This window comes from Phascolarctos cinereus, unplaced genomic scaffold, assembly GCF_003287225.1.
Source record: "Phascolarctos cinereus isolate Bilbo 61053 unplaced genomic scaffold, phaCin_HiC Scaffold_9;HRSCAF=440, whole genome shotgun sequence".
In the NCBI taxonomy this organism is placed as follows: Eukaryota; Metazoa; Chordata; class Mammalia; order Diprotodontia; family Phascolarctidae; genus Phascolarctos; species Phascolarctos cinereus.
The window spans coordinates 67919735-67936407 of NW_027556402.1; the positions used below are offsets into that span (position 1 = coordinate 67919735).

At 40.5% G+C, this 16673-nt stretch overlaps 1 protein-coding gene across 4 annotated transcripts in view; it reads right to left on the reverse strand.

Annotated features, from left to right (window-relative positions):
* Positions 1-16673, reverse strand: part of WWC2 (WW and C2 domain containing 2) — a 250000-nt gene that overhangs the window by 138235 nt on the left and 95092 nt on the right. For all 4 annotated transcript variants that reach the window (XM_021007608.2, XM_021007612.2, XM_021007613.2 and 1 more), the window contains exon 2: positions 15304-15413. In XM_021007608.2, the coding sequence (XP_020863267.1) occupies positions 15304-15413 (110 nt within the window). The remainder of the gene's footprint in view (positions 1-15303; positions 15414-16673) is intronic.

Genomic DNA, 16673 nt, shown 5'->3' on the forward strand with positions numbered 1-16673 from the left:
CTGTCACATTCCATTCCTCACAAGGTACAGAGAAGATACTAGCCCCTGGTGATGGAGGGAAGGAGGGCAGAAGGGAGGAAGAGAGAAAGGAAGGAAGGAGGGAAGGAGGGAAGGAAGGAGGGAAGGAGGGAAGGAAGGAGGGAGGGAAGGAAGGAAGGAGGGAAGGAAGGAAGGAGGGAAGGAAGGAAGGAGGGAAGAATGGAAGAAAGGAGGGAAGGAAGGAGGGAAGGAAGGAAGGAGGGAAGAATGGAAGAAAGGAGGGAAGGAAAGAAGAAAGGAGGGAAGGAAGGAAGAAAGGAAGGAAAGCAGGAAGGAAGGAAGGAAGCAAGTATTTATTAAATGCCTTTGTTCCAAGAACTGTGCTGAGCGCTTTACAATCCCAATCTCATTTGATCCTCATAACAACCCTGGGAAGCAGGTGCTACGACTGTCCCCATTTTACAACTGAAGAAATTAAGGCAGGCAGAGGTTAGAGACTTGCCTAAGGTCACACAGCTAGTAAGTATCTAAGGCTGGATTTGAACTCAGGTTTTCCTGACTCCAAGCCCAGCAATTATTTCACTGTGCCTCCTTGCTTTCTCTAAAGACTGGGTGTCTCCACGATAACCAAATGCATGCTTTTCAGTCTTACCACAGACCTACCCCACAGGTCTGTTTCAAGAGTAGCAACTTAACAAAACCAGGGTAAATTTGGGAGAGTCTGGAATGGTCCCAGTGGGTGGAGGGTGGGGGCTGGGAGTCCTTGGTCCAGAAGACCCTCGGAAGCCAAACTGGCTTGGGGAATGTGGCATGCCTTAATGCTTCATCTTAGGCCAGACCCAGGCTGGCTTCAAAGGGCACAAGGCAGAGGTAGATCAAAGCTGACCACTAAACTGACTATGCTAGAAAGCTCATCTTTCTTTCAGGCCTAGATTACACAGGAGTGGTTTTCCAGAGCCCAAGCCATTGTATCACTGGGACAGACTTCTTAACTTGGTCAATCCTATTATACATTCCCTCATATTAAAGAAAAGAGAATCTTCTTTAAAGCAGTAAGCATCCTACCACTGTTATTTTTTCATTTATTTATAAAAATCAATGCACATAGTATTTTTTAAAATTACCAAGGTGTAGAATAAGTATGGTTCTTCAATGTCCAAAAATGAAGGCTAAAGACAAGAGATGAGGAGATGCTACTCTGCACAGCAATGAGCCTTTGCAGATAGCATCCCCGTGGATGATCTTGTAGTGTAGACAATTCTGCGGCTGAGTAGGGAGTATCTGTGGTTTCAAGACAATATAGTTACATAGCTTCAATTCTAAATAGTCATAACTTAGTTACTAAACCACTTAATTTATTAAAGTCAATTTCAACTCATATCCGAAGTTACAAAAGACAAATTATTTATTTCAGGCTAGGTTCTAACCACAACTATGTTACAAAAGTTACTCTCTTTGAGGATTTGGGGTACATCAGCAGAAATACTCCTTAGACTCTTGAATACCATGTGCTATAAGGAACGTTTACATTTTATGAAATATTTTGCACAATTCAAACATGAATCACCAAAGAGGGCTCTCAAAGGTACCTTTGAAAAAGGCTTCCTAAACTATGGCCAAAGGGCTATAAAACTGTGCACACCCTTTGACCCAGCAACAGCACTTCTAGGGCTATATCCCAAAGAGATCATAAAAATGGAAAAAGGACCCACACATACAAGAATATTTATAGCAGCTCTTTTTGTGGTGGCAAAGAATTGGAAATTGAGGGGATGCCCACCAGCTGGGGAATAGCTGAACAAGTTGTGGTATATGAATGTACTGGAATACTATTGTGCTATATGAAATGATGAGCAAGCGGACTTCAGAAAAACCTGGAAAAGATTTACATCAACTGATGTTAAGTGAAGTGAGCAGAACCAGGAAAACACAGCTAACTGCAACATTGTTCAATGACTAATTTTGATAGACTCATCTCTTCTTAGCAATGCAAGGATCTAAGACAACTCCAAAAGACTCATGATGGAAAATGCTATCCACATACAGAAAAAGAACTATGGATCCTGAATGCAGATTGAAGCATACTATTTTCTCTCTCTTTTTTTTTCTCTTCTTTTTTGTAGTTCCTCCCATTGGTCCTAATTCTTCTTTACAACATGACTAATGTGAAAATATGCTAAATATGAATGTATATGTACAGCCTATATCAGATTGCATGCCATCTTGGGGAGGGGGGAAGGTTGGGAAGGGGAGAAAAGTTAGAATCCAAAATCTTACACAAGTGAATGTTGAAAATAAAAATTAATTAATTTTTTAAAATAAATTTTAAAAAGATTAAATAGGAAGAAAGAAAGAAAGAAAGAAAGAAAGAAAGAAAGAAAGAAAGAAAGAAAGAAAGAAAGAAAGAAAGAAAGAAAGAAAGAAAGAAAGAAAGAGAAAGGAAGGAAGGAAGGAAGGAAGGAAGGAAGGAAGGAAGGAAGGAAGGAAGGAAGGAAGGAGGGAAGGAAGGAAAAGAAAGAGAGAGAGAGAGAGAGAGAGAGAGAGAGAGAGAGAGAGAGAGAGAGAGGTTTCCTAAAATGATGTTGTACTTCATCTCCATTGAATGTATGTATTTGCTGAACAGATCTATGAAAACTATTTATTAATGGTAAATACTCAAAGAAAGTATATTATTACGAAGGTGGGATTTTTTTTTTATTAAGATGTGGTGGCTCGAGGAGATCACTTACAAGGCAAAATGATTTGAATGTTGTCTATGCTACAGGAGTAGTAATACATTGCATAATGCACAAACATGACAGGTCTCATGGGAATTCACTGTTCCAAGAGTTCTTATGAATGTGGAATTTAAATACAGGAATGAATTATTAGAGCTTGCCATGGAAGACAACATTAGGTTGGTGAAATGCATACTAGTTTAGAACTAATCTCAAGCTTGGCTATTTTTCTCCCTGTTGGGAAGGATGGATATCACCAATATGGGTTTAAAAAATGACCTTGTTTGGACTAATTTACCTTTTCATTATATTCCCTGTAAATCTTCAATTTCTATAACCTACTCCTTCCCTCCACCACAGTGCCACACATAGGGATACCTTGATCTTCCCCCATGCCCTATAAGTATTCTACTTCCATAATTCTGAAATTTTTTCTGACCATAACCTTTTATCACTTCATCTCTCCCTGTGACTCATACCTCTTAAATTTATTCTTCATATTCATCATCCAATGCCCTCCAAACCTTAGAACTCTCCAAGGCATTATCCTCTTCTAGCTTTACTTTCTTCCATTCCCCAACTTGATGCTATACTTAACCAGACCTAGCACTTCAAGATAGCTAGGTGGGGCAGTGGATAGAGTGCCAGGCTTGGAGTCACGAAGACTCAACTTCCTGAGTTCAAATCTGGCCTCAGAAACTTACTTGACCCTGGGCAAGTCATTTGACCCTGTTTGCCTCAGTTTCCTCATCTGTAAAATAAGCTGGAGAAGGAAATGGCAAGCCACTCTAGTATCTTTGCCAAGAAAGCCCCAGATGGGGTCATGAAGAGTGAGACATGATTGAACAATAAGCACTTTACACCGCTCTTTACTGTCTAATTCCATGCCCCTGGCCCATTGCTACTCAAATCATGTCCAACTTCAGACATACCATCCTAAATGAGTTCACAACAAATCTACATTATCTAATTCTTAACTGGGCTGACACTGCCACAAAGCAAATTCTTTTATTTCTCTCCACTTGATTCTCTATCACACTTCCCACCAGAACAGCCATTCCAAACCTTGTTTTCTCTCCTCAAGCTTCCCACAATATCATATATGTTCCCAGAAGATCTCATCCCATGCCTTGCTTTCCAGAAAAAATTATTGATTAATTATGGAGAAAATCTCTTCATCTCAAAACCCTCTATTCTCTCATCCTTCTTCCAATCTCTGATGAAGAGATGGCCCTTGTCAAGGCCAATTCCTCAAAACAGCCCCAGGTTCTTATCCTTTCCTGCCTACTTTGATAAACTGCCCCCACAATTATTCCCATCTCTCTTTCTAAACTTCACGCTCTACCAATCTATCAGCAACTTCCCCATTACCTAAAAGATGCCTAGTTCTCCCCAATAGGTAAAAATCCCTCACTTGACCCTGGTATCCCCTCATTCAATCATCCTCCATTTTATCTTCCTTTTTTAAGCCCAACTGCTAGGGGAAAAAAATATGAATACTTATAGTCTCTACTTCCTCTCCCTCTCACTCGTCTAACCAATGCAGCCTGTGTTCAGACCCCATCATTCACCAAAACTGCTATCTCCAAAGTTATCAATGATCTCTTAATTGCTAAATTTGATGGCCTCTTCCCAACCCTCAACCTTCTTGACCTCTCTGTTGTATTTGACACTGCTGACCACCTTCTCCTACTGAACATTTCTCCTCCCATTTCTTTTCCATCTTGACGGATCTTTCTCAGTCTCTTTTACTGGACCATTTCCCATACTACACTCCCTAACTGTGGGTGTAACACAAAGTTTTGTCCTGGACCCTTATTCTCAACTTATCAGATAACATGGCTTCCATGATCATCTCTTCACAGACAACTCTCAGATTGAGGCATGAGAGTGACTATGAAGCAGCTGGCCACATTTTCCTCTTCTACAAAAAGAGGAAGGTGGGATTAGCTAATTTCTAAGGTTCTGCCTACCTGCTCTAAATTGTTATCTTAAGTTATAATGGAAAATATGTCTTTGCTTTTCTTCTTAAAATAAGGAAGGAAATAAGTAAAATTGGTATTTCAGCTAACCTCAAAGAAAGTTAACAGTACTCAAGTGACATTCTAAATACTATAACTACAAGTCTTTGTGTTTTGAAAATTGTGCTGCAGAATTATCCTTGAGAACTGAGTCACCAGTATTCAACACACACTCTCTTTGTTTTCTATTACTTCTGAAACTTGACCTCACATGAGCTTTATGTATATATTGGAAAGATGCCAGCACTGTCTAATGTTCAATTTACAGACTCTGAAAGGCCATGTTTAAATAATGTAGTCAAGAGGATCAATGCATATGTTCTATCAACTAAGAAACATTTAATTATAATTTGGTCTTCTTAAATGCAGTACTTTTCAATCCTTTCAGGATTCTACTAGGTGTTTACATAGGCCTAACTCTCATAGGACGTTATCTACTCCTCCCCCATCCCCAGCCCCCACCTTGCCTTTCTCCCTTAAGAAGTCAACGGGGGAGGAGAAAGAGTCATCCCAAAAAGGAACTTGAAGCCAGCCTGAAATAAGAGTATTTCATCACGTTTTAAATTTAACATTGAAACCCCAATTTTATATTTTGCCAGTTGCACAATGCTCATGGCCATAAAGTGAATCGGTATTGAAATAGCTCTGCTGGTTGCTTCTCTTTACCAATGGAAAGAAAAAATAGAGCCTGGGAGTCTCAAATTTCTCTTCTAAAATAGTGATTCCTACATTTATTAAAATTTCAAATGCCCTATCAGTCTTTTTGATGCTATTTTAACAAAATCCTGCCCATCTCTCCTTCAAAAACAACTTGAGAGCTGGCAGAAATACAGTAACAGAACAACACATGGCATCCCTTTGGCTAATTAAGGGTACCCTGGGGGATGGAGGAGTCACAAAAACTGGACTGAGAATCATTGCTCCAGAAAAAACTAAAATTTATCACATATATTCTGCCTTAGTAACAGCTATAACAAAGATACACAAGCCAGGTAACTTACTGATTTGAAAATGCAAAAGGACTTTTTTTAAAAAGGGGTTCATAAAACAAGATATTCCGTCTATCGATTCATTCAATTAAGGGGACCCCTTTTAAGCATGTAGTGTGTGTGCACACACAGAACAAAGGGTTATGTGCTGGGAAGATACACAGTTTACATGAGATACAGTCCCTGTCCTCAGAGAATTGAGGGTCTAATAAAATCAGACATACAAAGGTAATTATAATACAGGATACTTCCCACTTCAATACTGCAATGACGTCATTTTATCAGCATGGGAGCTCACTCCTCTATCAGAGAATGTAACCCCTCTAATTTCATCAGATTTGCCTCAGTTTGCATCCCCCTATCATAGCTTCCAATGCCGTGATAAGGTACTTTGCATGCAAGATTACATATTCATACAAGGTAACCACTTAGAGAGCTATGAAATAAATTACTTCAGAAGATCCAAGGGAAAGAAGAAATAGAGGATGGAATGGAAGAAAGAAAGGAAGGGAGGGAGGGTACAGGGAAGAAAAAAGAGGGAGAGAAAAGGAAGGGAGGAAAGGGGGAAAAAATACCTCGAGGCTTACAAGATGACCTTTCTGTTTTCACACGTTTTACAAATATTACTTCATTTGATCTTTGCAACCACCATGCATGGTAAACACCCCCAAGGGATATACTCCAAGTGCATCTCTATTTTACAGAGGCTCAGACAACATCCAATGACTTCCCCATCAGAGGCGAACTTCAAACTCACAAACCCCTAAGTAGAGAGCTGAGCTCTTTCTACCACTACATAAGAATTGTTATCATTACACGATACAGAACTGGAAGGGATCTTAGAGTTCCTTGAGGTGGACATAGTACTGGGTTTAGAGTCAATGGGCTGACCTGAGTGTGGTGAATACTGGTTCTACTATTTACTATTTATGGGACCTTGGATAAGTCCTTTACTTCTCTAGGCCTCACTTTCCTCATTTGTAAAATGAGTGGGTTGGACCAGACCCTTAAGGTCCCTTCTACTTTTAATCTATGTTCTGCTTGCAGATGAAGAAACTGGGGCAGAGGCAGAGCCAAGATGGTGGAGTAAAAGCAGTGACTTGCTTGAGCTCTCCCCCAAACCCTTCCAAATACCTCTAAACAATGGCTCTAGACAAATTCTAGAGCAGCAGAACCCACAAAAAGACAAAGTGAAAAAATTTCCAGCACAAGACAACCTGGATAGTTGACTGGAAAGGTCTATTGTGTCGAGCTGGGAGAGGAGCGCAGTTCAGCATGGGCCACACAGGCAAAGCCAGGCCTCAGCAAACCTGGAGCAGGCTTCAGGGGACTGAATCACGGGCAGCCGTGGCCATTTCCAGACTTCTCAACCCACAAACATCAAAGACAACTTAGAAGGTCAGTAGGAAAGGTTTTTGGACCAAGGTGAGAGAGAAGCTCGGTCCCAGCCCCAGTCCCAGCACAGATCTGGGGTGGTGCCTGCTCTCAGAGCTCTTGGCCCACAGAGAGGGGATCAAGTGGTTTGTTGGTGCTGAAGCAAGAATCTCTTGCTTTGCCCGTGCTTGGATCTGGGTCGCAGTTCTGGGTAGCGGTCCTGGGCTGAGGAGGAATGCTGGCACGGTCATTGTAGCGGCAATGCAGAGAGAATCCTCCTCACAGTTCCAAGGCAGAAAAGAGTGCTTGTCATCACTCATAGACCAGACCCCAGACCAGGAAAGGAGGAAACACTTCACCCTTGATCATGCCACCTTGGAAGAACTGAAAATTTACAGGTCCCTAGAAGTATTTCTGAAAACAGCTGCACAAAACCCCTAAAGCTTGGGACAGTACATTCGCCACACTGGAAGCAGGCCCCTACCTTAATAAAGAGTTTAAAACTCAAGTAATTGGCTGGGAAAATGAGCAAACTGCACACACACAAAAAAGTCAGACCACAGAATCTTACTTTGATGACAAAGATCAACACATACAACCAGAAGAAACTGAGGCATATGAATTAAGTTTAAAAGATTCCAACTTTGAGACTTACCTATCAAGGTGAGTATTTCCCAGGTCCCAATAGAAAAGTTAAAATCTTTGAAAACCCTTCACTACTTATTTCAAGATCCAAATAAGAAAAAATCCACAAAACTTCCATAAACCTATAGTTTTAAGCAACTATAGTTTTCAAGGTCAAACTTTAAAGTATTGACCCAGATGAGACAGTTTTAATAAACAAAACTCTTCAATCCCTCATCCTTCACAAAAAGAAAAAGGAAAACTGCTGAAATTGTGTAATGCACAGATATAGCATATGCACACACCAGCTGTTAAAATAGGATAATACCATTTGCTCTCTAAACTGCTTTACAGGAATGTCTTGAAGATTAATGAGATAATGAACCAGGTCCTTTTAAGTGAGTAATCTACTTTGCTGCATGTAATTTGGACACGTTAGGGTGCATCAAATCCATTAAGGCACTAGGATGTCATTAATGCACTGAGGCAAAATGGTAGCCCTGAAAGTTTTATATCTTTGTGATTATTTTCAAAAATACTGCAAATGAATTGTTTTCTACTTACTTACGTGGAAATGAATTTAATTCCTGAAAGGGGGGGGGGGGAGCCTAACAATTCAATTGTGAGTGAAAGAAAAATTCACTATAACTAAACCTGCAACTACTATGTGAAACACAGTACACAAGGCACTAAGCATGCAAAGATGAAAAGCAATACACTGAAAGAACTTACTTACAGTCCAGCAGAGAACAGAAGACACTTGTCTGCATAAGCTAGGATATACTGAGGACAGAGGAAAAAGTCAAACACATAGGGAATGGGGAAATAAAGGAATGAGCAGGCATCTCATGGAACGGAGTAACACTGGACTTAAGGCTTTATGTAAGGCAGTGATTGTAAGAGGAAGATGTTAGAGCAGACCTGAACAACTTGGCAGTAGGTAGAGGCCAAAATTAAAATAGACTAAAAGTTTCAGGACGCAGATAGGTTTTTAGCAGCTCACTTTCCAAGTAAAGGTATAATTAATCATTAAACTATTTTGCAAATAAACCATATTTTTAAAAAGGAAAGTTTCAATTAATATCAATTAATGATACTTATTACCTAAGAATTTTATTTATCATGAAATCACATTAATGTTAAAAATATTACTTTGCTAAGTGGTACTAGTTTTAATACATTTTTCAGGTTTTCTTACTGTTTATATTTGATTAATAGGACGTGTTACACTTCTTGCAAGCCATCTGTTTATCGTACCCCAGAATCATGTTTGAAATTGATTTCTTTAGAAATCTGACAACTTACCTTAGCAGCTGCCTCATTTTTGGAGTTTACTTTCTTGAAAAACCATTGTTCCCCACTGAGATTTTTCAACAATTTGGATGCTTTAATTTGTTGTTCATTGGTGTCCAATTTGCTTAAGTCAGGATGTTTTGACTCGAAATGGCGATGAAGACTATATTCCTTTGGAATGGCTATTACTTCTTGACAAACAAGGCACAATTTTTTTTTCTCATGTAAGTAAACAAGTATCTATTTGTCTACTCTAGATTAAATATTCTATGTTCTGATTCAATCTTCCATTTCTTTTTATCACTCATTTTACAAAGTCACCCCAAAAACTTTAATGTTAAAACCAAAAAATCTCCACAGCAACTGCCCACATACAAAGAAATATTGAACTGAGTATCTAACCTTGGAGAGAGTACCAGATACTCATGTAACTTTGAGAGAGGCTGCGCAGTGAGGGAGGGGAAGAAGCCCTTGTGCAATGTTCATCACATAGCGGGGTCAACTGTGTTGGCGTGCGGCTGCATTCACTTCGTCCCTGTTCAATGCCAGTAACAACCAAAAACACAGCAAAAAGATATGACTCTCACTCTTCTCAGACTAGAGACAGACTAAGGATGGTAGGTTGCCGTGGGTCATGTGACAAACAGGAGAGAGTGCGCAGCAGCAACCCACCTGCCAAGTTACACGACAGGCATAGTACTGACTACCGGAAGGTAGGCTAAGTAGGACATGGACAAAGCACTCATTATATCTTTCTTTTCTTTTACATCTTCTACAATTTTTGTAGGCTGCCTGAAATCCTTTGGTGGCCTGCAAGCAGTCCCTGGGCTGTACGTTGTGCAGATCTCTGTTAGTGGAGGTATCCATTTCAGGCACCCAGAGCATATCAGGAGCAAGTGCTTAGAGAGGAGACCTAAAACAGGGGATTAACTTAGTATGAATGGCAGAGTGTGTGAAGGCAGGCAGTGTGAAGTAGGCAATGTGAAACAGGGTGGAAAGGCAGGCTAGCATCATCTGGTAGAGGGTTGTCCTAGAATGTCAGACTAAGGGAATGGGGAACCACGGAAAGTTTTGGAAGAGGGCACTGATGAGATGAGACCCAGGTGCTAGGAAGATTATTTTGGCAGTAGAAGAAGCCATAGGACCAATCACATACTTCAGAGATGGAAGTGACCTTAGAATTCACCCGTCCAACATTCTAGTACAGATGGAAACTAGGATCCAAAAAGAGACTCCTCCAAGGTCACAGAAGTACCAGGGCACAGAGCTGGAATCCAAATCCAGGATTCCTCTGGCTCCAAGTTCAACTACTGAGGCTCACCAAGGGAAAGAGCCTTTGAATTACCCTGACTTAGGGGGGAAGAGGACCCCTGAGAAGACAGAGTGAGTGAGACGGAGACAGAACAATCAGAGCAAGAAGAGAGAAAAGAAGAAAAATTAGGGAAGAGAGATTATAAAAGTGAAGTATCTGGTCAGCAGTGATGGCTGGGCAGCTTCAGAACGCCAAAGATGATGAGGACTGCAGGGGGCTATGAGAGTAAAACCTTTTACTGTCACTACAACAACACACATAGAAAATGTTTTAGTTGCAGATGTAATTTTACAGCTGCATCTGCGCGTTACCCTCCTTTGATGACTGCTTCAAGAGACTTCAGTTTATCATAATTATCTGAGATGGCCCCAAAGTATGGTTTTACTGGGTTCTCAAAGACCCTCCCAGCAAACCAAAATGTCGGGTCTTAACCCAACTGGAAAGTGTTTGAGGACAAGGGGAAAAAAAAAGACCTCGTACCTTCCATCCGAGGACCAGCCTCGCTGAATTAAGGATGGGTTCTCATCAGCAAAAGTCTAGGTATCAGGTAATGAACTGCTCTGACCACAAGCACACTCACATAATACAGTCTGCTGAGGCATAGATGGGTTTCAAGTTGCCTCCACAGAAGCGCCATAGGATTTAGAGATGAAAGCAATGGTAGGGAACGTATAGTTCAACTCCCTTATTTTGCAGATGAAGACAATGAGGCCAAGAGAGGCCAAGTCATTTAACAATGACTTACATGAGATCACATGGGGAGTAATCATCAAAGCTAGAATTCTAATCAAATGCTCTAATTCTAAATCTAGTGATCATTCCACTACATCACAGGAATCCCCTACACAGAAGAAATCAAAGGTCTTATCAACTAAAGAAGCAGAGACCACATTTTTTTTAAACCAATTAGTCCCTTCCACCATAAGATTTTGATGTGCCTCCTTTGGTAACAATCAGGAGCTAAAAACAAATGAGAATAGAGCTAAAACAACTGAGTCTAAAACTCACCAGCTTTTGGATTTTTCTGGCTTTAAGCTCTTAAATTTAAAAAACCTTTCAGGTAGAGAAAGAATTTCTTAAAAAGTGAACAAAAGGGGTGGAGCCAAGATGGTGGCGTGAAAGCAGTGACTTGCTTGAGATCTCCCCCAAACCCCTCCAAATACTTATAAAAAAATGGCTCTAAAAAAATTCTAAAGCAGCAGAACCCACAAAAAGACAGAGTGAAACAAATTTCCAGCCCAAAACAACCTGGATGATTGATAAGAAAGGTATATCGCGCTGGTGTCAGAGAGGAACACAGTGTGGCGTGGGCACACAGGCCCCAGCGAACGTGGAGTAGGCCTCAGAGGACTGAATCTCAGGTAGCTGTAGCAGTTTCTAGACTCCTCAATCCACGAATGCCAAAGACAACTTAGAAGGTCAGGGGGGAAAGTCTGTTTCTGCGATGCTGAGAGAGGAACACAGGGTCTCAGTTCCATTCCCCAAGAGCATGGCCGGGGGGGGGGCAGCTGCTTCTTGAGCTTCTGGCCCATAGACTGAGGGGGAAGCCAGTGGCTAATCACAGAGGGATTGCAGGGGTCTCTTTGCCAGTGCTGAGGCAGGAATCTCTTGCTTTGCCCGTGCTTGGATCTGGGTCACAGTTCTCAGTGGCAGTTCTGCCATAAGGAGGAGTGCTGGCATGGTGGAGCTTGTAGTGGCTGTGGAAAGGAACCCCTCCTCACAGTTACAGGACGAAAGGAGTACTTGTGGTCACAGACCAGGAAAGGAGTAAACATCCCACCCCTTATCATACCACCTTGGAAGAACTGAAAATTTCAGGTCCCTACAAATATCTCTGAAATCAGCTGTACAGACCCCTGAAGCTTAGAACAGTACATTCTCCACATTGGAAGCAGACTCTTAACTTAAGAGCTTTAAAACTCAAGTAATTGGCCGGGATCATGAGCAAGCAGCACAAAAGGAGTCAAACTGTATTATCTTACTTTGGTGACAAAAAAGATCAAAATATACAACCAGAAGAAGATAACAAAGTCAAAGCTCCTACATCCAAAGCCTCCAAGAAAAATATGAATCACTCCCAGGCTTTGGAAGAGCTCAAAAGGGATTTGAGAAGCAAGTAAGGGAAGTAGAGGAAAAACTGGGAAGAGAAATGAGAGTGATGCAAGAAAATCAAGAAAAACAAGTCAACAGCTTGCTAAAGGAGACCCAAAAAAATACTGAAGAAAATAACACCTTAAAAAATAGCCTAACCCAAATGGCAAAAGAGGTCCAAAAAGCCAATGAGGACAAGAATGCCCTAAAAAGCAAAATTGCCAAATGGAAAAGGAAGTCCAAAAGATTACTGAAGAAAATACTTCCTTAAAAATTAGAATAGAGCAATTGGAAGCTAGTGACTTTATGAGAAATCAAGACACTGTAAAACAAATCCAAAAGAATGAAAAATTAGAAACAATGTGAAATATCTCATTGGAAAAACAACTGACCTGGAAAATAGATCCAGGAGAGAGAATTTAAAAATTATTGGACTATCTGAAAGCCATGATCAAAAAAGAGCCTAGACATCATCTTTCAAGAAATTATCAAGGAAAACTGCCCTGATATTAGAACCAGAGGGCAAAATAGAAATTGAAAGAATCCACAGATCTCCTCCTGAAAGAGATCCCCAAAGGAAAACTCCTAGGAATATTATAGCCAAATTCCAGAGTTCCCAGGTCAAGGAGAAAATATTACAAGCTGCCAGAAAGAAACAATTCAAGTACTGTGGAAACACAATCAGGATAACACAAGATTTAGCAGCTTCTACATTAAAGGACCACAGGGCATGGAATATAATATTCTGGAGGGCAAAGGAGATAGGATTACAACCTAGAATCACCTATCCAGCAAAACTGAGTATAATCCTTCAGGGGGAAAAACGGTCATTCAGTGAAATAGGGGACTTTCAAGCATTCTTGATGAAAAGACCAGAGCTGAATAGAAAATTTGACTTTCAAATACAGGACTCAAGTGGAACATGAAGAGGTAAACAGGAAAGAGAAATCATAAGAGACTTATTAAGATTGAACTGTTTACATTCCTGCGTGGAAAGATGATATTTATAACTCACGAGACCTTTGTCAGTATTAGGGTAGTTGGAGGAAAAAAATTGTATGTATGTATAGATATATAGATAGAGGGCACAGGGTGAGTTGAAGATTAAGGGGTCATATCTGGACAATAAAATTAAGGGATGAGAGAGGATTATGTTCGGAGAAGAAGAAAGGGAAAGGTAGAATGGGGTAAATTATCTCACAAAAAAAAGTCTCTTACAGTGGAGGGGAAATGGGGGAAGGTGAGAGGGAATGAGTGAATCTTATTCTCATAGGATTTGGCTTAAGGAGGGAATAACATACACATTCAATTGGGTATGGAAATCTGTCTTACCCTACAGGAAAATAGGGGGAGAAGGGGACAAGAGAGCAGGGGGATGATAGAGAAGAGGGCAGATTGGGAAAGGGAGTAATCAGAAGCAAATACTTCTGAGGAGGGACAGGGTCAAAAGAAAGAATAGAATAAATGGGAGGGCAGGATAGGATTAAGGGAAATAGAGTTAGTTTTTCACAACATGTCTACTAAGGAAGTGTTTTGCATAACTGCACATGTATAACCTATATTGAGTTGCTTGCCTTTTCAATGAGGGTGGGTGGGGAGGGAGGAAGAGAAAAAATTTGAAACCTAAAGTTTTAAAAACATATGTTTAAAAAAAATGTTTTCACATGCTACTGAGAAATAAGAAATAAAGGAAATGGGGTACAGAAATCTATCCTGCCCTACAGGAAAATAGAAGGGGAAGGGGATAAGAGAAAGGGGAAGAGATAGAAGAGAGGACAGACTAGGGGAAGAGATATACAGAATGCATGCCATCTTGGGGTGGGGGGAGGGGTGAGATAGGGTGAAAATTTGGAACTCAAAATCTTGTGGAAGTAAATATTGAAAACTAAAAATATATTAATTTATATTTAAAAAACAGAGAACACAAAAAATGAACAAAATTTCTTCTGAGCAGAGTAAAAAGAGATAAAAGGTACCATTTATGATAATTGTTATTTATATAAACAGCCATCTCCACGCATAAAAGCTGGCTTCCAAATATGTGAATATTTGATTTCCACTGGGTTTCACTGATACAATGAGTGTGCCTACTTTAGTACTTCTGATGTACTTACAACTTAAAGATATCACACAGTATTCACATTATATAATGACTTACAACAAGAATTTGCTGAAGAGAATTGTTTGAAGTATGAAATATATTCGATTATATTCCCACAACACTTGCATTAATGAAATGTTTCCAGAAAGTTTATCTGCTACATAAGCTAAAGGGAAATCAGCAAAAGGAGACTGAGAGGGAAATCCCTCCCAACCCCCAGGGGGAACTGAAAGAGTAGCTGCAAAGAGGCAAGGGGAGAACATGGCTTTCTCTCATAGGCAGCTATCACCACATTTATGACAATGGCTGTCCAACTCTATCTGCCATGACGGTGTGGGGGAAGAAAGGCAGCATGTCTCCTTTGCCCCTCACAAGCAAAGCACTTTCAGTCCCCACAGAGCAGTAACAGGAAGGATTCAGAGTGCTTTAAACTTCTATGAGACAGGCAGATTAAATCTTCATGAGCAGAAGACGGTCACTTACTCCCATTCCCCAGAGTCTTGAGAGACCAAAGATGGCCAGAACAAGGCATGTCCCTATATACCAGCAAAATTAACACCAGAGTAATGGAGAACTCTGTCCTTAGTGAATCCACTTTCTCACTGAGTTATTATTCTCAAGTTGGACATGGTTTTTACTATTTTTGTTGTTGTCTCTAATTGAGAAACTTCTCTCCCATTTTTAAAATGTGAAGCCCAGAGAAAACGCACCTTGTAGACAATTAAATTGAGACAACACAAGCAAATACATCTTGAACAGCAAATATCTGGTGTAGGCATTTTAAAAGAAATGAGAAACTTACTGTTGATGTGGTCAATGTAGTAGACTCCAATCTGGTGGTCAAATGCTGCTTCCCATCCCCAAGGCAGCTCATCTCCAACACAATCCGCAAATGAGAGAGGCTTGGTTAACCTGAAATAAATCAAAACAGGAAAGCCAGTGAGAATTATTTCTTCTATAAACAGAACAGAATGAAAGAAGCATTTATTAAGCACTTACTATGTGCCATACACTGCACTTGAACACTTTACAAATATGATCTCAGTTGATTCTCACAACACTACTATAAGAGAGGTCCTATTATTGTCTACTATTTTAAAGCTGAGGAAACTGAGGCTTAGGGTAACACAGCTAGTAAGTGTCTGAGGCTGGATTTAAATTCAAGTCTTCTTGACTCCAGAACCTGCGCTCTATCCAATACTAAAATATCCAAATCCATGGGGACCTTCTCCAGTGGTCCTGATCTCTATCTGGCCACTGGACGCAGAAGGCTCTAGAGGAAAAAGTGAGGCTGATGACTTAGCCCTCCCTCACTTCAATCCAATTCACTTGCAAGTCATGGCATCACCTTTCGGATCAATGCATCAAAACAATTTACAAGATATTTAGATAGGTTAGATTTAAATTGAAGTGAATGAAAGTCAACAAACCTCCCTTAAGTCTTTATTATAGGCATATAACTGTGTAAGTCACTGGAGATACAAAGATGAAAAAGGCTGGGGGCAGGGATTGGGGTGAAATATGCAATAGCTATGTAGCTAAGTATTAAAAAAAAAAAGATTGTGATTATGGTAGGGGGGGCAGGACAATCCAAACATAGAACCCTAGGGATATGGGAGAAAAGAGAGAACCCTTTGAGCTAGTAGGGTCTGGGAAGGATTCATGGAGAAAGCGGCCATTGAGATGAGCCTTGACATAAGAGGAAGGTTTTAGAAAGCAAAGATGAGGAAGAAACATATTGCAAGCATGGAGGAGTGCCTGAAAGAAGCACAGGGGCAGGTGATGCCAGAACAAGTCAGGGAATAATCCGATTTAGCCAGAACAAGGAGTAAGAAGGAGAATGATGGGAATCAAGGCTGGAGACCTGGAGAGGGTCCCAGATGCCAGGCTAAAAAGTTTATCTTTATTCTAAGAACAACAGAGAGCCAACTGAAAAATCTGAACCACTAAGTGACATGGTCAGACCTGTACATTAATATTATTCTGGCAGCTAAATGAAAGATTGGAGGCGAAAAGGGAGACTAGTTGGGAGGCTGTTAACACAGTCCAAGGAAAAGATGATGAGAGGCAGAGGTAGAGGTGAAGATGGGAGTGATAGAAAAGGAGATGTGGCAGTAGAGTCAATAGGACTTTGCAACTAATTGGATATAGCAAAGAAGACAAGGGAAATCA